The sequence below is a fragment of the Bubalus kerabau genome, chromosome 8 (assembly GCF_029407905.1).
Source record: "Bubalus kerabau isolate K-KA32 ecotype Philippines breed swamp buffalo chromosome 8, PCC_UOA_SB_1v2, whole genome shotgun sequence".
Classification (NCBI taxonomy): Eukaryota; Metazoa; Chordata; class Mammalia; order Artiodactyla; family Bovidae; genus Bubalus; species Bubalus kerabau.
Window position 1 is genome coordinate 107159382 of NC_073631.1, and position 25770 is coordinate 107185151.

At 43.4% G+C, this 25770-nt stretch overlaps 1 protein-coding gene across 1 annotated transcript; it reads right to left on the reverse strand.

Moving 5' to 3' along the window:
* Window positions 1–5531: 5531 nt before the first annotated feature.
* MKRN1 (makorin ring finger protein 1) lies at window positions 5532–24898 on the reverse strand. Its single transcript, XM_055591093.1, has 8 exons — window positions 24521–24898; window positions 18555–18683; window positions 11992–12218; window positions 11296–11522; window positions 9153–9367; window positions 8315–8425; window positions 7620–7758; window positions 5532–7259 (listed from the first exon to the last, which is right to left on the reverse strand). Exons 1-8 carry the CDS (start codon window positions 24718–24720, stop codon window positions 7050–7052), a joined length of 1458 nt encoding a protein of 485 aa, XP_055447068.1. The 5' UTR covers window positions 24721–24898; the 3' UTR covers window positions 5532–7049.
* Window positions 24899–25770: the final 872 nt, after the last annotated feature.

A 25770-nucleotide genomic window follows, 5' to 3' on the forward strand; every position in this document is an offset into this window, starting at 1 on the left:
TTCTCTCTGGTTGTAGGACTAGGGTCTTTGTTTTCCTGCCAGTTTAAGATTTTTTTTGGATATGGACCATTTTTAAAGTCTTTATGGAATGTTACAATATTGCTTCTATTTTATGAGTTTTTGGCCAGGAGGCATGTGGGATCTTAGTTCCCCCACCAGAGACTGGACTCACACCCTCTGCATTGGAAGTTCAGCATCTTAACCACCGGACCACCAAAGAAGTCCCCCTCAACACATCATGTTTGACATGGGTGTTTGCTTTCAGCCAAGCCAGCTGGAGCCCAGCTCTCCACTTTCTCTTTGGTAACCAGCAGATGAACAGGCACCATGTAAACGAGCACCCTCCCTTCATTTTGGTTCCCATCTTTGCCTTTCTTTCTTCGCAACTGTGTTGCTACCAATATTTGTAATGCACCGTCTCAAGCTGCAGTGCGTAGACTTCTATGTCTCTGTTCGAATGACCTCCAGAGTGCCTAAGACTGTAGGATACGACAGCAGTGTTTAAAGAACTTTGACTATCACTGCTATTAAGAAACAGTTTACATTTCTAGCTGGTAAAACATGACCTATCACATGAGATGCACTGATATAAATATACCATTCATCTGCTTAAATGTTGCTTGTGGCCCATGAATTGTTCCCCTAACCCATGAATCCATCACCTGCAGTGAACAGCACTGCTCTGGAAGGGAGGTCCCAAGTCTCTGCCACTCCTTGGTTTATACAGTATGATGAGCAAGCCAGCCACTTCAACACACTGAGTCTCAGACACTTGAACTAGACCATAAGTTAGAGGGTAAGAGTTGTGTTTTGGCCATCTTTGAAGTCCACAGGATTTAAACAAAGCATATCCTCTATAAGAAACTAAATTTCTTATATTTCCGTCTCCTGGTGTTATTTCTTAGCTAGAAATAACAACAAAAAATCATTCCCCCTAAACTTTGAGGCTTCAGGACTCCACAGTGCAAAAGAAAACAGATGTTCAAGTCAGAAAGGCTGCCTGAAGAGATAGTGGTGAGGAAGAATGCAAATCTGCTATTCAAGACACTCAGAAAACTTGAGCTACATCCAGACAGGAAGCAAATGGTGGCAAATCTGTGTAAAGATCCAGAGGTGGAGTCCAAAACCATTAAGGATTCCTTCCTGAAACCAGTGTTCTCATTTGCAAAATTAGACAAATAACTGGCCTTAACTGCATTACAGACTTATGAGGATCCATTAAGAAAAAAATTTTAGGGGCTTCCCTGGTGGCTCAATGGTAAAGAATCTGCATCCTAATGCAGGAGACAGTCCCTGTCAATGCGGGTTCAATCCCTGATCTGGGAAGATCCCACGTGCTGTGGAGCCCGTGTGCCACAACTATTGAGCCTGTGCTCTAGAGCCTGGGAACCAAAACTGCAGAAGCCCACATGCCCTAGGGCCTGCTCTACAACAAGAAGCCACCCCAATGAGAAGCCCAAGGCCACAACTAGAGAGGAGCCCCTATTTGCCGAAACTAAAGAAAAAAAAAGCCTCCACAGCAAGTAAGAAGACAGGAAGTGAAGTCGCTCAGTCGTGTCCAACTCTTTGAGACCCAAGGAGTGTCTGTCCATGGAATTTTCCAGGCTAGAATACTGGAGTGGGTTGCCATTTCCTTCTCCAGGGGATCTTTCTGACCCAGGGATAGAACTCACGTCTCCCACCTTGCAGTCAGACTCTTTACCATCTGAGCCACCAGGGAAACCCTACACAGCAGGTCCAAGCACAGTCAAAAAATAAATTACTTAAATCATAAAAGAAAGCTTTTCATAAAGCATCATTCAAGTTCTCCTTTTGAAGACAGTATTATGGCCAGGTGATACGGACTTCAAATTACGCCCCAGGTGGCCCAATAACGTGCAAGTAGCTTTAGCAGAGTGGTAGTTGAGGTCCCTGTAGGACAGGATTCTGGGGGTAGAGTGACTTTAGGGGAGAGGGCTAAGCTCTAGTTGGGCTAAGAAGAGGACCAGAAGGATGTGTCACATCTTACTCAAAGTACTAAGGAAGATCATCTTGATATTATCAGGGCAACCAATATTATCCCTATAAATGTTACACACACTTGTATTCACATACTTTTCTAAAAGGAAAGACAGTTTTAGCTAAGATGGGCATATCCTGCAGGCCACAGAGGGTGTCATGTCTGCCTTTGCCGGCCTCATGGCTTTGGCACATGTCTGGCAGAAGGGAGGTCCCTTTCTCCCCTTCAGATTTCAGCTCAGATGAGCTTTCCCTGGCCAGAGACGAGCCAGGCCTCCCACTGAAAGCTCACTTTACAGCTTTACAGTACTTTTCATAACTGTAAGAAACTATAAGAAACAGCCCCACAGATACTCTAAGTTCCATGAAGAAAAGCACTACAAGCACAACAAGCGCAACACTGGCAAAAACACAGAACAGGCTTGCGAATCTCAATCAATCTCTGATTCATGCAAAACTTGATTTGGGGTGGAGGGGCTGTCTTCTTCAGTCGCTTGGGGACCCCAGAATTCCTCCAAACCATACCATCCTGTAACAGTCAATTTAGCATGTGGCTTCCACCATCTCACAGCAGGAGGGACGGGGGCTTGCAGCTCGTGGTCCAAGTGAGTTGCATGGCACCAACTTAACTGCAAAGGAGTCTGGAAATGATTCATTATTATATTTTCTTGGCTGCACCGCATGCCATGTGGGATCTTAATCCCCCAACCAGGATCGAAACTTGCTTTGGAAGTGCAGGGTCTTAACCACTGGGCTGTCAGGGGTGTCCCAAAGTTTGCAAATAGAGATCACAAGGATTATTTGGATGGCACTGCTCCTGCCACTTTGGTGCTCACAGCACCTCAGTGCTAGCTCAGTGCCGGCAAGGACTCGGATACCTGTAAAACAAAGTTACCTTCATCTTATTACAATGTTATCAATACAACTTTAACACAGAAGGCAAGGGCAGGGGAAGAAAGTGGGTTAAGTAATCTGCATGCATAGAAGTAAAGACACAACCAGCCCTTTATAAGAGGGCAAATATATCCTCAGTCTTCCTTTAAACACATCTTTTTCTTAGAAATTCACCACTTTCATTTTAGATTACAGTCACTGCTGGCAAAGACAGAGCGGGTACAAGCTTTCTGTAAATCAGTTTCTAAGTATTTGTTGAGGGGAACAAGTGTTCAGTTAAAAAGAAAGTAAAGCATATCACTTGAGCCTAAAAACACTTGTTTGTTCAGGTACTGCAGGGTGTCTCTCTTCTACGCACTGGTAAGGGAGTTGTAGGTGGCACAGTAGTAAAGAAACTGCCTACCAATGCAGGAGATGCAAGACAGGTGGGTTCCACCCCTGGGTCGGGAAGAACCCCTGGAGGAGGCAATGGCAACCCACTCCAGTGTTCTTGCCTGGAGAATCCCATGGACGGAGGAGCCCAGGAGGCTACAGTCCATGAGGTCACAGAGTTGGCCACGACTGAGTACAGCCTTCTGTCATGAAGACCTGGTTAGTTCTGGTGAAGTAAGATCTTAGCAATGGATCTCTTCCTGTCATCTGATACAAGAATAACCACTGGGTTGCTAAATTTTAAAGATTCTTTTCCCACTTTGAGGTTAAATCCCTTTCCTACAGGAGCCTATACAACCCTCAGAAAAGGTGTTTGAGGATTACTTAAAAACTTAGCATGTAGCTACCCAATTTGCAACAATTTAACTAAAGGGCTTCTGACAAAGTACAGGACTTCCCTGGTGGTCCAGTGGTTACCACTCTGCACTCCATACTCCCACCGCAGCTGGGACGCGTCTTATCCCTGGTTGGGGAACTAAGATCCCGCGCATGCTGTCTGGCATGGCCAAAAGAAAACACTCACTATAGTTGGTGAGGGAGAGATAGGGAAGCCTGGTATGCTGCAGTCCATGGGGTTGCAAAGGGTCATACAAGTTAGCGACTGAACAACAAAAGTCAGTACAAAATCTCATTATTCTAAAAGATATCACGTTTTCATTAGTAATATTTATCAAAGAGTAGGCAAAAAAACAGGTTTGTAACAATTTATTTCCTACTAATATCTATATCAATTTTAAAAGATCAAATTTATTATGTTTGACTGACTGAACCACCACTTCCTTGGAATATTATCCATCACCTTAGAAAATCGGAGAATGAGGAAAACCATGGGCTGGATCTTAAACGTTTCACCTGGAGATGACATCGTGTCCCTTCCGCTTGCACTTCCCCAGCCCACGAAAGTTAGATGCTCTTTGCAACCGTAGCACGCACCCAGAAAGCAGACTTGATTCCAAGAGCACAACCGAGGCCACCTACAATGCCTTTGTCGATGGCATCCCTCTTCCCTCCCCCACACCTCCAGCCGTGTTCCCCCAACCTTTTAACAAGCACACAGAAGAAGTTCTCTCTCGGTGCAGGCAGGGACAGGGCAGCAACACGAATGAAGGGCTGGCTTATACACAAATTTCCACCATCTTTTCCACAAAGACACAAAGAAAAGCTGCTTCAGACATCAACCCACCTGAACGCCAGCTATTACCACCACCTGGGTCATGCCCAAGCTATTCTCCCCACATGGACCAACACGCCAACGAGGCAGCTACTGATAAGCCTCTTCCTACTTTTTGGACACCAGAAACCAGAGGTTTAAGTCTCCCTCTCCCCTCCCAGAAACCCCACCACTTCCACCTCACCTCCAAGGCTCTCTAGCATCCCTCTGGGAGTATGTGTGGTCCCCAGCAAGGCCTCATCAGTATGAACTCTGAGTACTCTGGGAAGGGAACAGCTTCAGCTGAAGATCCACCAGAAGGGAGTTTACAGAAACAGATTCCTCAGTGGATCTCCAGCTATGATCAGGACTACAGTTAAGTTGCCATCACACAATTCCTAGACGGGGAAACATTTTCAAATCGCATGGATTATTAATATAGGCAATACAATTATTTACTCTTAATTATAGATATTAAACTATTTTACAAAATAAGCACTGTAAAAGGTTATTTAAGGTCTTCCATGGGAGTGGTGGGAGGGTTTTTATTAATAAAAAAAATTCATATAGGGAATTCCCTGGCAGTCCCATGGTTAGGACTACACACTTTCACTGCTGAAGGTCCAGGTTCAATCCTTGGTTAAGGAACTAGGATCCCGAGAGTGGCAAGATACGGCAAAAAAAGAAAAAAGTATATAATAGAATTAGGAACAAAAACACCATTATTTGTGGATCCTAAGCAAGTTCAGCTACAAGAGGATGGCAGCAGAAACTGGCAGCACCTCTGGCCAACAAAGGAGGCCTAAGCGTTAGCCTTGCAAATTCTAAAATACAAAACACTCACACTCACATATCCCAAGTCCACCGTAAGGCTGTCCTCTATCTCTCCAACATTTCTCAGTAGGCTAGATGTTTTTTTAGGAGAGATGCCAACTTTTCTCACAGAAATCTGACTCGTGGATGAACTGATCCAAGAAGCGATGCAAGAAACAAGTAGCACACTTTGACATCTGCACATTTCAGAACGGCCCATTACACAAAACAGGAAGCCAAATCATGGGTTTTAAAAATTGTTTTATTTGGGAAAAGTGCGTCTTACAAAAGGGCAGCTGCAAAATACAGAGACCTCTGCAACAATTACTGTTTTGTTTTTATCTTTTTTTCTTTAAGTGAAGAGAACGAGTGATACCCGAGGCATCAGAGCAGCAGATGGACACATCCGGGGCACCTCCGAGTTATTTTCAGGAAAGAGCAACAAAACGCAAAGCTAAAATTTCTGCTCGAGGAATTCTTCTAACAATTTAACATTAGCTTATCTTCTGGATTACCAGCCTCTCTTTCCCCTTTTAGTGGAAAAGCCTGACTTACTATACTGTCAACCAATGACCCCATTACAGGAAATGCCTTAGAACGTAGTTTTGAAGCTCACTGTCTAGCTGCAAAGCTTGGGGATGGAATGAGGCAAATACCCACAAAAAAGGAACACAAAAACCTGACAAAAAAAACGCCTCAAATGAGGACAAAAGTTTGTCCAAAAGTGCCTGGACTGAGAAGTCTAGGAGATCATACATTAAACACAACTGTGGACCCAAGCCCTAGGTCGTGTTAACACATGGGATAACCAGGTAGTTTGCACTTCTGTGGCTAAGCCCATTTCTCTATTTATACAGACAGAGCTAGCACTGCTCTATTAACAGCTACCAATTAACTGCTTTGTCCTTTAAGATCTATTTGCCACAGGAGGCTGAAACCACTAAACCGAGTTTTTTCGCTAAGGCTACAAACACTGCATCTATGCAGGGATGGGAAGCTTGTCACGCACTCACACTCACATATCCCAAGTCCCTCAGCCTTGGGGAGTCAGCTTCCAACTCTGCGTTATTTTCTTCCACTCCCATCTTATATGTGTTCTTTCACAGTTTTCCTATCACGCTAAAGACGGTAAAAATCTCAAATACATTCACACCTGGTTCTGGTTACCCAGTAGTAGTATTACTTGTGTGCAATGAAACAAAGAGACCAAAACCACAGGACGAGTGTACAGGGCAGGGGTGACAGGACAGAGACCAGACGGAAAAACACATGTGCAGATTTTACCAGAAACCAAGTACCCATCTCCCACGTCTAGAGCAGGAGGCAGCTACTTGCTACAGTTCAGATCCTTCACCCATTACCCCGCTGCCTGGACCCCCCAAAGCAGGGGCCAGTGCTGATACTTCTGAACCCGGGGTCCTCCAAAATGAGTCCTGGAAATCCAGGTACGCTCCCCTCGAACTGTGTGGATCTGGTGGAAAAACGTGACGCGACAAACCTACACTAACTGTCTGACAGTTAAATTCATGTTACAAAAAAACTAACTTTCAGATTTATTTTTGTAACTTTTTCAAACAGAGAAAACAACATACTCCTTGGGGAAAGGTGAGGGGTTGAGAAGACAGGCCCTGGGTAAAAATGATTACGACAGCACCTGGAGTTGAGAGGCCTGCCTAGGAGAGCGGCCCGGTGCGGCCGCCATCCCCCGAGGCCCGCTGCCGCCTGAGGCTCGGCAGACCAGTTCACGCGCGCCGCCGAGCTGCTATAGATCCAAGTCATAAAAATCTTCCAGCTCATCGTGAAACAAGTCCCACTCGTCTTCAGAGTCTGTCAGGTCGTCGTCCCCACCTGCAGCCAAGAGCATAAGCAACATCTCGCCCAGCTCAAAGGTGACAACCTCCTCTTCATCGTCAAAAGGGTTGCCATTCTCTCGTTCCTCGATGAGCTCCCAGAAGTGGTTCCTTCGTTGGGCCTGTAAAAAACAAGGCCGTGATAGGGGTGGCACTGCCGGGCAGCGTCTTCTAGGCTGTGGTTTCTAAGGCAAAACGTCCAGCACACCAGAGGGCATGACGAACCAAGACTTCTGATTTAGGGTTTCGACTTTTAACAACGCCTCCCCGCTGGTTACTCGGCACACCGTTTAGTCTAGAGCCTTAAGCGTTCTAGCTTTTCCTCTCATAGCCCTCCCGGTTTGCTGAGGTTGGTCTCCTCCTTTAATCCTCTAGGCTCTCGCTCCTAGACCTCGGCCTTCACCGTCCCCTGCCCCTATCTGTGTGGGCCTCAGGCTCAGCGTGTGGTATTTCCCCTCCTTTGAAAGAACAGTGAGAGTTACCCGGCATCTGCTTGATGTTCCCACTTTCTGTCTCTGTGGCTCCTCTCTACGGCCATCAGGGTACGCATGCTTGTAAAAACAGTTCCCTCCAAATGGGCAGCTCCCACGGCCTTCATCAAAATACCTGCACGCCTTGTTGCTGGAAAGGAAAATAGCGCAACCCTTACTCACGGTGGATTTCAGGTCTGTATTCGACTATCATCCGGGGTTTCTTTAAAATGGGGAGAGAACAGAACCGGTACGTCTGTTAACAGCCCTCCCCGAGATGTGTTCTTAAACGTGTGTGCTATCGCATGAAAACACTGACTAGAACCAGAAACTGTTCAAGTCGAGCCGTTTAACAGCCTTAGAATCGCAGATCCAGCAGAGAAAGAACCTTCAAGAAGGCCCACACACAAGAATACAGTAGGACAACCATGACACAGACTCGGGATAGGCAGACCCCATTCCTGGGGCGTTACCACAGCAGCAGTGCAGGCGTCATTGTAACACAGCCCCTGGGCGTGCACCCCAGCGACTGCGTTACAGCAAGATACACACCGGGTAAGCGTCATCAGGGGTGACAAACCGTACTGGGAAGTAAAAGAAAGGGTAGGAAGGAGGTAGGAGTGTATAATGCAGCACTGTTTCTTTTCAAAGTGAGCCCAAGCGACACGTTGGGATCTTAGCTTGAGAAAAGGCTGCAGTGCTCATACCTCATTGCCTCCTTGTATTTCTGAATGAGTTTCTGCTTCTCTTCTTTCTCCTCCACCCAGTACTCACTTGGAATGACAAAGTTAGATGTGATCCGGCATTCTGGGCAGGACCTGGGAAACAATGAACAGGCTGCAATGCAAATTCCCCTTTACAGGCCCACTCTCCTTCAAGGACACACCCTGGTGTGTCACCTCCAGATTTAAAGACTTAACTGAAAGGCAAATGGGCACTTCCTGCAAGGGTCCCACACAACTGACCATTTCCTTTTTTTGTAAGTTCAACTCAATGGCTAGCCAGTTCATTTAAAAAAATAACTTTAGGTTAAAAAAAACAACAACAAAAAGAAGACATTTCACACAGACTCCTTTTTCTTTCGTTTAAATAAATTTATTTCTTGTAACTTTGCTCTGTTTAGATTATGTAGTTTTTGTTCAGTTATGAGAACAATTTTTAAAGGATGGTGGATTATTGGCTAGCTTAATGGATGGAATAGGAAAGTGGAAAATGTAAAATGCCAGGAAACATACATTCAGAGCTAGATACGCTTCTTCTCTGAGCCTAAACTGGCTAATCCATTAAACACAATCTCCTCAGAAAAAAGCACGAAGATTCTACTAACTGATACATAGGGTTTTCCTTGTTCAAATAAAAGTAGATATACCAACTAATCTAGAAGCTAGCTGAAATACAAAGAAGAACTCCCAATTAGAAGAATACCCCAGTTTCGAGATAAAATGCATGCATTTAAATGCGGTCCATCTGGCTGAAAGTTGGCACAAGATACTAAATTCTTCCCCAAAATAGAAAGCACAAACGAAGATTGGGGAGGAGTCTCACTTTATGATCTTGCTCTCAAATTGCTTAGCACTCCTCCACTTGCGAATACACTTGAGACAGTAGGTGTGGTTGCAGTTGGAGAGGATCCCGAAGCGGCGCTCGCTGGGGTTGGCTTTCTCGTAGACCACCTCCATGCAGATGCCACACACCATGTCCTTGCTGCGCTGCACCGCGAATGAGAGCTCCATGTCCTTCTCATGGGCCTCGATGCAGGACTAGAGAATGGACAGAGAGGAGCAGTCAGGGTGTGGAATCATGAGAGACCGCTAAGAACTCCTGTTCAGAGTCAAAGAGCCAACTGAAAAGAGAACTGTTCCCAATGACATCAGAAACAGCTTTGTTTAACCAGGCGGTACAGGTGTGCGGACATCGAGGGACCTCACGATACTGTCAAGTCAAACTCTAAGGACTCAACTTCAGGAACTAAAGAATTACCTAGTTTTCTCTATCCTGCAACTCAACCCTGCAGTCACCCACATTACAGGCTGTTTTTCATATTGTTTGTTGATGTACTCATTTCTAGATGGAAAATGTAATTAGGATTAAGACTCTAATATGCCACCTGTCAGAAAATAAGAATGAAGGAAACGAACATTTATTAGGTGACAATTATGTGCCAGGCATGTACGTTTCACATCCAAAATAAAGCTGTATTGAGATATATAATTTCATACCATATAATGCATTCACTCAAAGTGTACAATGAAATGGTTTTCAGTACATGCAGAGTTATATAAACATCACCTCAGTCTGTCTCCGGACATTTTCATTACCCCAGAGAAACTCCAAATCCACAGTAGTCACTTCCCCTCAACACCCTCAGTTCTAGGCAACAACAAATCTGTGGATATGTTCATTCAGGGCATTTCATAAAAAAATATCTGGTCGTTTGTGACTGGTTTTGCTCACTTGACTACATTTTCAAGGTTATCTATGTTGTAGAATATATGACTTTCATTTCTTTTTATTGCTGGGTAACATTCCATCATATGGAGAGACCAGTTAGTTTTTCCATTTATCAGATGACGGATACTTTGGTTGTTTCCACTTTGGAGCCATTATGAATAATGCTATGAACACTCATGTACACGTTTCTGTGTGGACATCACATACTTTTTATTTTAAATGAGGTATAATTGACATAACATTAAACTACACATATTTTATTCTATAAAAAACATGCTAGTTTTTATACCATGCTAGTTATTATACCATGCTTCACCCCCACCCTCACAACCAAATTTATTTTTATTAAACAGACATGATTATGATTAGAAGCAAAATTTCCTCTAATCAGGTTTGCAATACAGTATACTCACAGATACAAATGGGCTTAAAACCATAGTCTGAAACGGTCATACACTACTAATGAGAATGTAAAATGGTACAGTCACTGGGAAAAAGTTGCTTAAAATATTAAGTACAGAGTTACCATATGACCTAGCAACCTTAAGGTAATTAAAATGTATGTCCACAAAACTTTATACATGACTGTTCAGGGGATTATTCTTAATGGGCAAAAGGTGAAACAACCCAAAAGGAAAAACAAAATGTCACACAGCCATCCAGAGGATTATTATGTAGCCAAGAAAAGGATTAAGTACTGAAACACACTAAAACATGAACAAATCCTGAAAACATTATGCTACTGTTTTAGCCAGTCACAAAAGGCCACATATGATTCCATTCATAGGAAATTCCCAAAACAAACAAAAAAATCCATGGAGACAGAAAGTAAATGAGTTGTTGCCAGGAGCTGGAGGAAGGGCAGAATGCAGACTAAAGGAGTTATGTCCTAAATTAGAGAATAGTGATCATGGTTCAACTACTACGCAACTGCATTAAAAACCAATGAAATATGCATTTTAGAAGAGTGGGCTGTATGGAACTTGAATTTCAGAAAACCTATTATTTTAAAAAAAGAAGGAAAGAAAAGGGGGGAGAAAAAAAAAAAAGCCCATAATCTGAGGTTCTAAAAGCCTAATTCCTGATAAAACAGTCAAGATTGCCAGGAAGGGAAACACTCCTACTTAAAGAAAACCATTTGATTCACCCAGTGTCTCTTTGACATGAGCTGTCAATGCTGTGAAAGGGCAAAGACAGTTCTCACACCTGTTAGAGTGTGTGCTTCCTTCCGACTTACTTTTATATGCTGTGACCTCTGGGCGGCATCCACGGGATGGAGGACCTGCAGCCCGCACATGTCACACGCGTCTCCGTGCAGATACGCGCAGTTCTCCCCGTAGCGGCACTCCCCCACTGCAGCATAGGGGCAGAGCTGCTTCTTGGTCTCCACTGCACTTTGCTCCTTCTCCGCGTCTTCCTTGGTCACTGAGCCCTGCAGGGGGGCTTCAGCAGAGGAAGGGGCAGCTGAAAAATGTTTAAGAGGATGGTAAAGGTCCAAAACAGTTAAGGCAGATACATGAACTAGTCTCGCTAAAGAAGATAAAAAGAACTTAAGAGAAACTCCAAAATAGTCTATTGAAACTAATCCCCCACTCTTGAAAGGAATGAATGTCTTTTGCTACTAATATTTCCAAGATTAGGCTTGTTTAAAAAAAAAAAAAAAAAACTTTTTTAAAAAAGCTTTTGAATGTATTTCAACTGTACTGATTAAAGGAGATAAAGATCCATTTTTCAAAACATTCTACATTCATTACTATTGAAAGTCAAGAAGTTTCTTTTGCTCCATCTGGTTTTTTTTTTTCTTTTAAGGTGATCTAATTTAAGAATATTAAGACTAGGCTAAATATGAAAATTGGAAGCAGGAAAGTTGTAAAATTCAGCTAATTGATAAAACACTCTCCAGCCTTCTTTTTTCTTCTTCAAAGATACTCACTCCGGCCACAGTAGGGCTGCCCCGGAACAAACTCGATGGCATTCACCCAGTCTTCTGAACCGGCTCCTACAGTTGCAAAGTTTGAATTTCTTGACTCAGCTTCGCCCATATTCATATCAACAGTCGGTCCAACTGATGAGAGACTTGAGGAAGCAGCAAGGGATGACTTTGCAGTTAGATCTGTAGCAGTTGCTTCTTCCTGTTTCAGTGGCTTGCTATGTTCATATCTTAAAAAGAAAAAATTTACAAAGTCAGCCATCACTGTCTAACCAGAAGCCTCTAGATGGAATATACATTCCCAGTCTTGTCCTTGGGTTCTTTTCAAATTACTGTGCCTGTGAATCATGTGGGAAATTGTTAAAAGGCAGATAGCTAATTTCTGAGTCTGGAGTATAGCCCCTAATTTTGCATGTCTCTGACAAGTCCCCACAGGATACTAATGCCACTGGTCCAGGGACCAGTTTGAGTAGCAAGGCCATACAGATTCAGGGCTCTGCAGGCCAAACCGCCAATGTCACAACTGTTGAAGTCCGTAACCGTAGTTCCAAAGCAGCCATGGCATTATCTAAACAGCTGTGCGTGACTGTGTTCCAATAAAACTTCACAAAAACAGCACCCAGTCCCATGTACCCTACAAACCATAGTTCAGCCACCCCTGCTGTAGACCATCTATTACCCCTCAAATTCCACTCTCATTAGGAGCTTCAGGAGTTGATAATTTATCATTACCATGGCAACTCTGCTAAAAAAAGACTATGCAGCCAAAACTGACTGATTAAGCAAAGCAAGACTGACACTCAATCCAACAAGTAAAAATGTGGGCCATTTTACCAATACATAAATTAAAATGCTCCCAATATTAAAAGGGAGAAACCGTATTTATAAAATATGCAATGTGTATTTCCTTTTCTCCTACATCCATCCACTCACCTACTTTTCTGAACTCTTACCCTGTGCATTTCCTGATTCCTTGTCATCTGTAAAATTATTATTGAACCTCATCTCCAACCTTGCTGCCTGAGAAAATCCTCACAATTCTTAGATATTTTAGGCTGTGAAATTCACTCAGACACAAGAAATTAATGATGAATGTACTATTGGGTTGGCCAAGTTCATCTCGGTTTTTCCATAGCATCTTACAGAAAAACCTGAACCAACTTTTTGGCTAATCCAATCCATAAACTGTTATAATGTATAGTATGTATCTAGCGGTTCTTAAAATTAATTAACTCACTGGCAACACTAACCATGGGTCATCTGTGTTACAAGTGTCTGTGTTTACATCTAAAAGATAAAACATTCTAACTAAAGACTGCTCTTTAACATGGCAAACATTTGCTGAGCTGGTTTTTATCATTATGTTATCTCAAACCCTCCTATTTCAACTCTTACGCATTAGGTAACCTACTTTGAGTATCCTGGTATCAGCCACAAAAGCCCAGTGCATTTATTTAAGGCTGGAATTATGAAGCTAAAGATCATGAATATGCTTTTTCACTTGGACAGTCTCACTTCATCATCAAAAATATATTAGAGATGATGGACGTGTTAAGTAGTGTTCTAGCTCTAATGTGACTCCAAACCTGCCCTATAAAACAGAGCAGCCATTAGCTGTATCTAATTATTTACACTTACATTCAAAACTCAGTTCCTTGGTCCTTAGACTAGCTACATTTTCAAGTGTTCAGTGGTCACACGTAGCTAGCAGTTTCTTTTCTGGGCAGCAGATAGAAAGCATTCATGCTATCATACAAAGTTCTACTGAACAGCATTGTTCTGAGGTTTTAGAGCTTTAGGGAACCTTAGAAATCTAGTCCCCAGTCCTCACATTTTAATTACTTTCACAGCCTTTAACTTAGAAAAGAACCCAGGTTTTGGAATTAAGATGCCAGCTTCACCAATGAAGATAGCCTTCAGGGCTTTGAGGAAGTTTTAAAGGATTAAGTAAAACTAAAATGTCAAGATGTGAAAGGGTCTAAGAACTAGTTTCAATGCCCATATTTTAGTTTCTGCTCTTTCTCCTTTGCCATACTCGTTTGAAGAATTTCAGAGTAAATTACTCAAACATCTATTTAAAAAACAATTAGAATGCTCATCATCATCTATCAAATTGCAAATATGACAAAGTTGGTTTTTTAAAATATTTATTTGGCTGAGCTGGGTCTTAGCTGCAGCATGTGGGATAGACCCAGGTGCCCCTGCATTGGGAGTGTGAAGTCTTTGACACTGGACCACTAGCAAGTCCCACTACAAAGTTTTTTGAAAGGAGTGTATTTTGGTTTTAGGGTAAGTTTATCAAGGAATCAACAAGGTATAATATTTTTGATAGCATAGAATATTAGCAAGAAGGTTCACATTTGTAAACAGCACAGAATAGATCTGTATTAAATATACTTCTGAAGTAAAAATTTGTAAGTAAGCACCATGAAAGATAGAGCACAAGAAAGAACTAATAAATTAAGAAAGAAAAAGCAAGACTCCTATTCTGAAAGGAATTTGCTAAAAGCTAATTGGTTCAGTAAAGCAGAGAGCTCTTCAAAGAATAGGAACTGGCCAACTACAGGCCTCAGGTCAAACCCAACTGGAGCTAGGAATGGTTTTGGTATTTTTAAATGTTGGAAAAAAGATTGTTTCATGACATGAAATTAAATTTCAGTGTCCCAAAATAAAAGTTTCATTGGAACCTAGCCACACTATTAGCTTGTGTATTATCTAGGGTTGTTTTTGTGCTACAAGAGACCATATGGCCTCCCTAGCTAAAAATATTAATTCTCCGGCCCCATACTGAAAGTCTGCCAGCCCTAGCTAATCATATCCACTGGATTCACAGTCATGATAGTGGCTTTGTTAACGTTATTAAATTAATTCTTTAATGAATTATCACAGAATCGCTGATCCTTTTTAGCCAAAGTGTTGAATGGGGGATTAATGCTGAGACAACGCTGAAACCAATATTGTGTTTTCCTTTCATATCTTGCAAAGAGTACTCTGATACAGTTTCCAGTGAAGGAAGTTTGTTTAATTTTTCTTCTACACAAAAGAACAACACTTCTTCATCTTGTTGGTTTGCAACGCACACCATCCCACCCTTGTGAGGTTTGATATCTGCCTTTTAAGCTTTTAATGTATAGAATTCAGTGGGTCTACAGTGAAAACTCCTCCAAAGGGGAATTCCCTGGCAGTCCAATGGTTAGGACTCCACGCTTCCACTGCAGGGAGCAAGGGTTCAATCCTTGGTAGGGGAACTAAGATCTCGCACACTATCCAGTCAAAACAAACAAAAAACCCTCCAAATGAAACAAGATCTACCATAACCATAGTGTCAAAGGCAATCCTGTCCCTTTCCCAAGTGGGTGTTTAGAAACAATGACGTGGAGTTCTATGGCACTTACTAAGGACGCTAAAGGAAATCAACTGTGATTGGAAGGACTGATGCTGAAATCCAGTATTTTGGCCACCTGATGTGAACAGCCAACTCATTGGAAAAGACCCTGATGCTGGGAAAGATGGAAGGCAAAAGGAGAAGGGGGTGGCAGAGGATGAGGTGGTTAGATAGCATCACAAACTCTATGGACATGAAATTGAGCAAGCTCCAGAAGATGGCAAAGGACAGGGAGGCCTGGTGTGCTGCAGTTCATGGGGTCAGAGTCGGACATGACGGAGACTGAACAACAAGGATGCTAGATCTTGGACAACAGTCCTGAGCAACAAAGAACTGGGGCCTCACTAAATAACACGGCCCCGTCATACAAAATGAATACAGCAACACTTCTGAATTGCTGCAACTAGGGTATCATCTTTCATTTATAAACTACTGCCTTTATGAGGAGTTAAATTATTTGAAATCCCTGGACATTGGTCAGGTTGTATAACAAGGTCCCTACATAAGAGATATTTCCCCCATCTCCAATGTCAAGTTTCTACCTTGCATGTACTGGAGTATTTATTTCATCTATTAAAATGTTATGTTACTCAAAAAAAAAAAAACAAAACCCTTACATAGTAAGAGTGAAAAGTAGGCTTAATCCCCCAAGTCAATTTTTAACAAGGAAACAGTCTTAGAACAAGCCCATAAGACTCCTTCCTTAGCTATTCTATAATCAAGCTCTTAATAATCACCTGTATCAACCAAACAATTGTCACCAAACTTTCCTCGCACACTATTAGGATATAGGTTTCTCTAATTCCTTTCACTTTATCCTAAGAGCTCTAAAGCCAGCTCAAATCAGGATCATTCTCCCTAAAAGAGAGCTGCATACCCTTACTAAAAAGAAAACTAAAATTGTCTCCCACGAGGAAGCCCACTCTAAATACAGAGTTATGCGGAAGATGGGTTTCTATACTGTTGTCCCAAGGAGAACACAGAATGCTGTTGGGGCTGGCAGAGGTCCCTGAAAAATAAGCTGATTTAACACAAGAGATTTAGCTCGGATTTCTTCAGTTTAACCTTATTTCCCAAACATTTCAGCTGTACAGTCCAATCAGAGGGGTACCTCTTCTGAAATAAGAGGTTCATCTGTTACCAGCCATACTCATCCACAGTCTATATTCTATCTCTCTGCTCAGCACCTCAGAGTCCATCTCCACTCTCACCCATGTTCAACTCCTCTCTCTCTATAGTTGATAAGGTCTCTGAACTGACTGCCTAGTCAAGGAACACAACTGCCCTACAATTAAGTTGGACCATCCTACTACAAAGGAGCAATCGCTCATTTCCGGTAGGACAGATTTGTAACTTTTGCCCTCTTTAATACTGTGACTACAAAAGACATATCTGGGTTCTTTAGTTTTAGTTTTTTTTCTTTTGGGGGAATGTATTTTTTTCCTTTCCAGCAAAACTGCAAAAATTTAGCAGAGGGCAAAATGACAGACCACATGGAAAGAAACTTTTCCTTTTTCTCTCCTCTTAACTAGATTTCCTAGTAAAAAAGATGTGAGGTAACCTAAGATCAATATATCCTGTTCATCAATAATTTCTTAGTCTTTTGAACTCTAAGCATTTGAACCCCAATAGCTGACACAATTCTTTTCTGCTAAAACTGGATATGACATTGTCAAAATATCTTTGCTAGTGATGGTCCTCCCTTCAACAGGTATAGCCCAATTTCCTTCCCCTTGTCCAGTGACTTGCTTGTAATAAACAGAATAGAGTGCAAGTGACAGCCTGCGACTTCTGCGACTAGGTCATAAAAAGGCATTGTTGCTTCATCCCTGATGTCTCTCTTGAATCACTTACTCTGGGCACAAGTTAATGTGAGGACACGAAAGCAGCCCAAGGGAAATGTCTACCAGGAGAGGAACTAAGATATATGAGTGAGCCATCTTCAAAGTGATCCAGCCCCCATTCAAGACTTGCAGAGGATGGCAGATGCTGGCAGCGTGGCTGAAATCTCGGCTGCAATTTCTTGAGAGCCTGAGCTAGGACCACTCACCAAGCTAAGCCACTCCCAGATTCCGGACCCCAGCAACCATGAGATAATAAATATTTACTGTTTCCAAGCTGCTAAATTTCAGGGTAATTTCTTTAACATCAATAGAAAACTAATACTCCTAGGTATTTTGTAAACTAGCTCTACCCAATGGCTAGCAGAACCCACTGCTGCTGAATTACAATTTGATAAGACTATGGTGCCAATTCAATGAAGGATAGAGTACTTAGCAGCTGACCTCTCTTGGTTCTCTACCATTCTAGGAAGCCAGACACTGCTAAAGCATTTTCCATAATGTCAGCTTATAATTTAGTCTTGCAAGCTCAGGTGGTTTAGGGAAGTTTAGTTGGAATGACAAGCCTTCTTAAGTAGTAACCTAATACACTGTCCCAAATGCCTATGATCCCATTTTCTCTCCATAATTCTACCTAATAGAGAACTGAAACCAGTCCCAACTGGTCAAACATGCACCTTATTCTTGGTCTTGAAGAGGAAATACCATTAACAAACATGCCTTCACCATACTTTATTCCTAGGTTTGCCCAACATGCTCCTCAGGCACTACTTAAACTTAGGACTATATTACAAACGCATTTTGTAAATGTAATAATACATTCTTTCCAAGTGAGAGATCTATCTATCGAAGAGATGAGAGAGAGATCTATCTATCAGAATGTGCTAACATTCCTAAGTGAAGTCGCTCAGTCGTGTCCGACTCTTTGTGACCCTGTGGACCACAGCCCACCAGGCTCCTCCGTCCATGGGATTCTCCAGGCAAGAATACTAGAGTGGGTTGCCATTTCCTTCTCCAGGGGATCTTCCTGACCCAGGGATCAAACCCAGGTCTCCTGCATTGCAGGCAGACACTTTAACCTCTGAGCCAACAGGAGGAGAACTTTTTGAAGTACTATTCAGGGAATTTCCTGACAGTCCTGTGGTTAGGACTTAGGGCTTTCACCGCCATGGCCCACATTCAATCCCTGGTCAGAGAACTAAGATCCTACAAGCCACACAGCAGTACTACTTTAAATCGATTATTTACAAAGCTGTTGGAATTTCATGTTTTACTCTCAGTTTTTTCTCCCAACCTCTCCATCCACCCCAAACAAAACTAAATTGGAAACAAACTCTTACCTGCAGCGGTCTCCATAAATACAGTACCCTCGCTGAAAATACTTGCACACTACACCATATGGACTGTCAGAGAGGTCGTGTGAGTAGCGACAGTTATCTCCTTCCTTACAAACCCCATGCATGAAATACCTGTGAGACAAAGAACCACAAGTTGGATTACAAGCCAGTACTCAATTCATGACTGATACATTCTCTTTTGTTTTATTATTATTATTATTATGTATTTTGGTTGCACTGGGTCTTTGGTGCAGTGTGCGGGCTTAGATCTGGCATGAGATCTTAGTTCACCTATCAGGGATTGAACCCCGGCCCCCTGCATTGGAAGCATGGAGTCTTATCCACTGGTAAGTCCCCATGGCCAATATATTCTACCACTAACACACGAGTACTAACTCTATACTAGCAATATATTCTTTTATATTCTTTGTACACAAACATGAGAAGCGAACACAAAGAAAGTTGAACTAGACCATATGATCAGAAAATTATCTATAATGGTACCACAGGAAGGCTGCCTGTAGACAGAGGCACCAATTTAAACTTTGAGGTCATCCTTAATCCTGTCTCTACAGGTTGTCTGACCACTGCTCTCAATTTACAGTTCTACAGATAGCTTGTTTTCCACTAACTTTAGTCATAATTTTTATCTGCAGCTTTATGTGTAAAAAAGAAACAATGTAAACTGGAACAGATCAGACTACTGTATATTTCAATTCTCTGAGAAACCATTTTAATTCTTTAAAAGCCGCATGTGAGAACATAAGTAACATTTGTTGCAAAGGTATGGGCAAAGGGAAATCACTTTCTCTCCTTCATTTAGCACTCTTCTTCCTCTGCCTTACAGGGGAACATGTGTAGCTAACTAGAAATTTCCAAAAACTGAGTTTGACTCAGTTTCTAAGAAGACTTGGGAATTTGCTTTGTTGTTGTTCTGTCACTAAGTCGTGTCCAACTCTTTGCGACCCCATGGACTGCAGCACACCAGGCTCCCCTGTCTTCCACTATCTCCCGCAGTTTGCTCAAATTCACATCCATTGAGTCGGTGATGCCATCTAAACATCTCATCCTCTGCCATCCCCTTATTTTGCCTTCCATCTTTCCCGGCATCAGGGTCTTTTCCAATGACTCAGCTCTTCGCATCAGGTGGCCAAAGTACTGGAGCTTCAGCTAGAAATGCAATTTTGGACACCTTCCCTTAGACTTACTAAATTGAAAATGGGGCCAGGGCCAAGCAGAAATCTGAAGTAACAAAGCGATCAGGGAAGTGATAGGGTCTTATTTTTTATAGGTAACTCGGATAAGTAGAACCCCCCCCACCCCAATCCTCCCTCTCATCATCTCACTGACTTGGTCTCTTTCTCTTGAACAGAATTATGAAGATTTAATTTTGGCAAGTCATAACTGCCCAAATATGCATTTATATACAGCTGATATGCGCTTTCCATGTGGCTCAGTAGTGAGTGGTAAAGAATCCACCTGCCAATGAAGGAGACACCTTGGATCAGGAAGATACCCTGCCTGGAGTAGAAAATGGCAACCCATTCCAGTATTTTTGCCGGGAAAATCAAATGACAGAGGAGCCTACAGGCTATAGTCCATGGGATCACAAGAGTCGGAGAAGAGTCAGACAACACAGCTGGTACCGAGTAAGGGAAAGTGCCTAGTTCCTAGGCTAAGTGTCACAGTTATCTACAGAGGGAAGGTAGAAGAGCAGGAAGTACCCCCTTGTCCACTGGATTGAATGATGTATAGAAAAGAGATTCAGTCACATTTACTTAAAGAAGCCTTGAAGAAGGCTGCTTCAAATTGAAAGGTGAAAGCTTCTATTCAGATTACTGGCAAATATATACCTTCTATGTAAAGGCAGAAAGAAAAAAATGTAACATCTTGATAGGAAGAGCTGTAATTAGCAAGATCCTAAAGTACCCAAGGGTTTCAGTCCATAAGGAAATCTAAGACTACAGTAGCAGGAAGTCAAATTCTAACTGTAATTAACCTGATTTCAACTGTTTTCAGGCTTAACAATCTAACAAGGTCTGAACTTCTGCACAACTATAGGGCAACTTTCTGCAAGTTTTGAAGCTGTCTGAGCACCACCTACACAAATCTTAGTTTCCCCTGAGATTTAAAACTTAAAAATAAATTTTAAAACTGAGAACGTGTTCAGTAAGTAGCAATTGTATAACGTCTTTGCTGGTACTCATGTTCATTTCCACATCTCTCCTCAGTCCCAGCAGACAAACACCCTGACTACATTTGTTTCCAAGGTACACACTTAACCAATCAGTTAAGAAAGACTAAGGCAACCAACGGAAAGAAGACCTGGATGTCATGCCATAAGATTTTAAGCAACTGGAGTAATTTAGCCAGAAGACAAAGGAGTAACCTCCAGCACTACTCCTGGCAAAGTAAATATATGTGGGAAGTTACGTCATAAATCTGATTCAATGTGAGGACTGAGAACTAGAACTATTCAGCAATGGCATAAGCTCCTGAGATCCAGAAGTAGCAGCACCAAAGGACTCAAGCAGACACAAAATCACCTGATACTGTGACATCAGTGGAAACACTAGAATACAAGCCCTAACTAGTTACTGCCAAATACTAAGCATTATTTGACAGGGGCATTTGGTACATACTGTCTGGGTTTCTGGTTTGTTTTTCATGCCTTTTTTTCTCTCAGTCTTCACAGTGATATCCCTCCTTACCAACCCATCTCTATGTCTAAGAGATTATGACATGATAGTGTAAGTTACAACAGAAAGAGGAAAAAATGTCAACTCTTCCAAGAATTTCTCCCATTACAAAACCAATCAAGACACAAGCACTTTTCTTTTTTAAATGCCACCGCCAAAAGCCATCACCCAAATTCATCTTGATGACATTGTCCAGGCTGAGCTTGCCTTTGCTGTTAAAGGCTGGGCCACAGGATTTCTATGCTTCCTTCCGCCTTGAAGATTCCATGATGCCAACCAGACATTGTCCGGTAATAAAGACAAATACAACTGACTAGAATCCCTGACTGCTGTACCTCTTGGAAACCTAAGCACTTTTACCAAGATACATACAAGAAACCTCAACAGCTTGTGAGGGTACAAGAGAACCAAACAAGACCCTCAGAGTGCTTATAGGTAGGCATCTGGGATTGTTAAGAGAAATTACAGAATATTAAGTAAGTTGGCAGTTAATCACTTAATCTGCTGTGACATTTCTCACTTTGTTACTTAATTCTTGGCAAGTACATGTACCCTGGGCTTCCCCTATTTCTCAAACCAGACTGTAAATTCCTGGTGTTTAAGAACCAGGGTTTATTCTGCCTTTTATCTTCTAAAGGACCTGTACACATAATATTTAGCAGTGTCTAAATTCAAAATTACAACTTGCAAGTTACAATTTCATTGTTTTAATCCCCCACATTCAGGAAAACTAGAAGCAACAGCATTTCTATTTTACAGAATTCCTCTAATAAAAGTTATCAGAACAGCCTGGTGGGGGCAGCATAACACAGTTCTTTGGGAAAACTATATCTAGGTTTTTAAGCTGTGAAATTAACACAATGAGATAGAATTTTTAAGAGAAATATTTAGAAAAGACTAACCAACAAGAAAATACAAAGGATTCTGAGCAATTAAAAACAAATTTCCAACATCCAAACAACTTCTAAGGATTACACCCTTGAAGAAAATAGCCCTAGTCAAATTCCTAGATATAAGGGGAAAAGAGACTCAAAGTGGAACAGAGCACTATCTTGAATTCTCTTCAAAGGACAGTTTGCTATCAAACACAAAGCAAATATTTATAATACAGTGCATTCCTGCCTTTCCTTCAACATCTAGCTCTATGTCTCCCATTGTAAGCACAAATATTTATTTATAGAATAACTGAATGAGGTTAGTCCCAGAAAGATATACATACCAGGCACTGAATAAAGCCCTACAGATAAAATGATAAAATAGGGCCCCTGTTCTCAAAAATCTCAAAGTTCACAATAAATGAATGAATATATATCTGGTATTCCCCTAGACAAAGCAGAAAGATTTTTAATAGATCATGTTAGTACTTAAAACAAACTGAAAGTAATGTCAAGTATTAAAACCCAAGACTTCTCAATTAGTCTGTACTTTTTTACTGGATAACAGCTTCAAGTAAAAGCTATAGGTTGCTTTATATGAAAAACAACAATAGCGTGTCTAACCCTGTATCTGATACATATATTAATATATTAGGGTTCATGTGCAAGAAACTCACGCTGGTCCTGGAGTGATCTAGAATATTTCAGAAACTCAAAGATCTAAAGGTAGGCAAAGAGGAATTGATTAGTGTAGTGAGCTGTTTTGAATTCTAATGACACTGGTAAGGAACTAGAAAAGGGGAAGTAGATCAGGGAAAAGTTTCTAACAGAGAGGAAAGTAAAGTGCAGAAGTGACAATGCATTCTCTGCAGACATGAGTTGAGCTCACACACAGGCACAACAGGATAATAATGAGACAAGTAATATAAAGTAATGTCAAGCTAGTGATGGGTATTCAAAGCCAAACAATAACTGAGATTAGAGTCGGTATTGATAAAATTAAGGCACTGCATGGAGTTCTTAAAGAATCCACATATTAAAGGACGATTATTCTCAGTGCATGCAGACAGACTGGAACTGCAGGGTAAAAGGCTAGAAAATTCAGGAATATAAAGGTTACACTAGTTTATTTTAAAAGATTCAACTAGCACATGTAAATCAATTGCAGCATTGCAGAGAAAACAAATAACAGACTCAAAGATTTGGTTCCATGAATAGGAATTTTTAAATTCTCATTCTTTGGGATACTGCACAAGTATTCTCAGATCTACAGATAACTGAAAAAAGCTACCTAAAACAGCTTTTATGCTTTCTCTATCCCGTTATTGAAAATAATTAAGCTTACCATTCATGTCTTAAATTTATCATATTAAGCACTGAGAACGCTTCACCCCTGTTAATACCAGGATATTGAGTTCTGTATATTAAAAATATTTTCAAGTATTGATACCTGCATATAAATTACCCCACCTAGGTGAATAACGGCGTTTCAACTGATTTTTTCAACCGACAGAAAAACAAAAGCTTCTAGTCGCTTACTGATCACTTAAGAAAAAAACTCAAGTACTACATCCAATTAAATGCCCTTATCTTAGACGCACAGCCACACGTCCGCATAACCGTCCTCTACTAATCACTTATTTTTTTCAAATATGTTCATCTGACATCCCAAACCCAAAACAAAATCCGTCTCCCTGCGGAGCGACGAGTTCCCCGACTCCCTTAAAACTCGTGTACTTGAAAACAAGACACCTTCCAGCCGGGGGGGAACGGGAATGCCAGTTCGTAACACCTAAGGCGGTGGAGAAGACCCCCTGGGCCGGCACTCGGTTCGGAGACAAAGCCCAGAACCGCCCAGCCCGGTAACACACAAGAGTAGAAATCACAAAAGCTCCCCGCTCCGGGCGGGGCCCGAGAGACCCGGGAAGACGTTACAAACGGATGACACGGCTGCGGGGCCGGCGGCCGGGCCCCGCTTCTCGCCCGCGGGCCCGCGGCGGCGATCCCCGGCCCGGCAGGGCTGCGGGGAGGCGGGCTCCGGGCCACACCGCCAAACCCCCTTTTGGAACCGGCGAGCTCGCAGGCCGGGGGTTGGGGTGGGGGGATCGGCGACAATAAAAGGAGGGAGGAGTCAGCCCACCTCTCTCCCCGCGCGCGCCGCGCCGCTCGGCCGGGTGCGGGGAGGCGGCGGGCGCTGCGGCGGCTCCGCAGCGGGGCCGCGCGCCCGGGCCTCGGCGGCCGGCGGTGGTTGACGCAGCGCGGCGACCGCGGGGACCGCAACGCCGGCTCACCTCCCACCTCCGCCTGCCCCCGCCCGGCCGCCCGGCCGCCCGCCCCCTTCCTCCGCGGTCTCGGTCCCCTCCCCGCGCCTGGCGCCGGCCGCTCTGCGTCTCACCTGCAGGTGACCTGCTTAGTCCAGCCGCCGCCGCCGCCGCCGCCGCCGCCGCCGTCGCTGCCGCCTCCCCCGCCCCCCGCCCCCGGGGACAGCGAGGTGACTGCGGGGATAGGGGTGGGGGAGGCCGCTGCCGCCGCCGCCGCTGCCGCTCCTGCTCCTGATGGTGTGGCTGTTGTTCCGGGAGCTGCAGCCTCCGCCATTACTGTTTATCCCACACAGCAATGGCGCCGGAACTTCCGGGATCACATAATTCCGGTCCGGCCGCGGAGAGGAGAAGGCGGCCAGGCGACGGGTGGGGAGGGGAAGGACACTGAGGCGCCCGCTCGCTCGCCTCGGCCCCTGAGTCTCGTCGACTAGCGCTCTCGCCGCTCAAACTGCTGGGCCAGGGCCCGAGCACCGCCCCCGGGCCCGCCCCCAGAGCCCTCTGATTGGTGGACGAGTCGGCTCCGCCCGGGAGGGGCGGGGCGAGGGCGGGCTCCCCCAGGTAAGCGCCCACCCCCGCCCCACCTACTGCCCCCAGGTTCCACGCCTAGGGAACCGAAGTCCTCATTTCAAGGGCACTCACCTCGAGGAGTCCTTCCCAGCATAGGCTGGTGCAGTGGAGAGGCGGAACTGGGATTGGGGTCGGCGGGTCCTGGGTTTGAATCCAGACTTTCCTGGCTCTATCAGTTAACATGACTATGAACTTGGCCCGGATACCCATTCTCTCTAGCCTCAGTTTCCTTATCCGAGTAGGCTTTGTATGTGGCAATTCACTGAGCTTTTAGTGCCTGGCCAGACTAAACACTTTTAACAAATGTTCTCTCCTGTTCTTCCTGTTAGCCGTGTGATCTCTCTACCCAAGAGAAAAGCAAGGTGGCTAAAGCAAAGGCTGTGCAGTCAGCTTGTCTCCCTTAACCTCTGGCCATCTCTCATTCCTAACAATGTAGTTTTGAGTCAGTTAACTTACCTCTTAGTGTTCCTCCTCTCCGTCTGTAAAATAAAAAATAATTTAAAAATAATAACAGGACCTACCCCCCCAGAGAGTCTTCCCTGGTGGCTCAGATGGTAAAGAATCCGCCTGCAATGGAGGAGACCTGGCTTCGGTCCCTGGGTCGGGAAGATCCCTGGGTTGGGAAGATCCCCTGAAGGAGGGCATGGCAAACCTCTTCAGTATTCCTGCTGAGAGAATCCGAATGGACAGGAGTCTGGCGGGCCACAGTCCATGGGGTCGCAAAGAGTCGGACACGACTGAGCCACTAAGCACACCT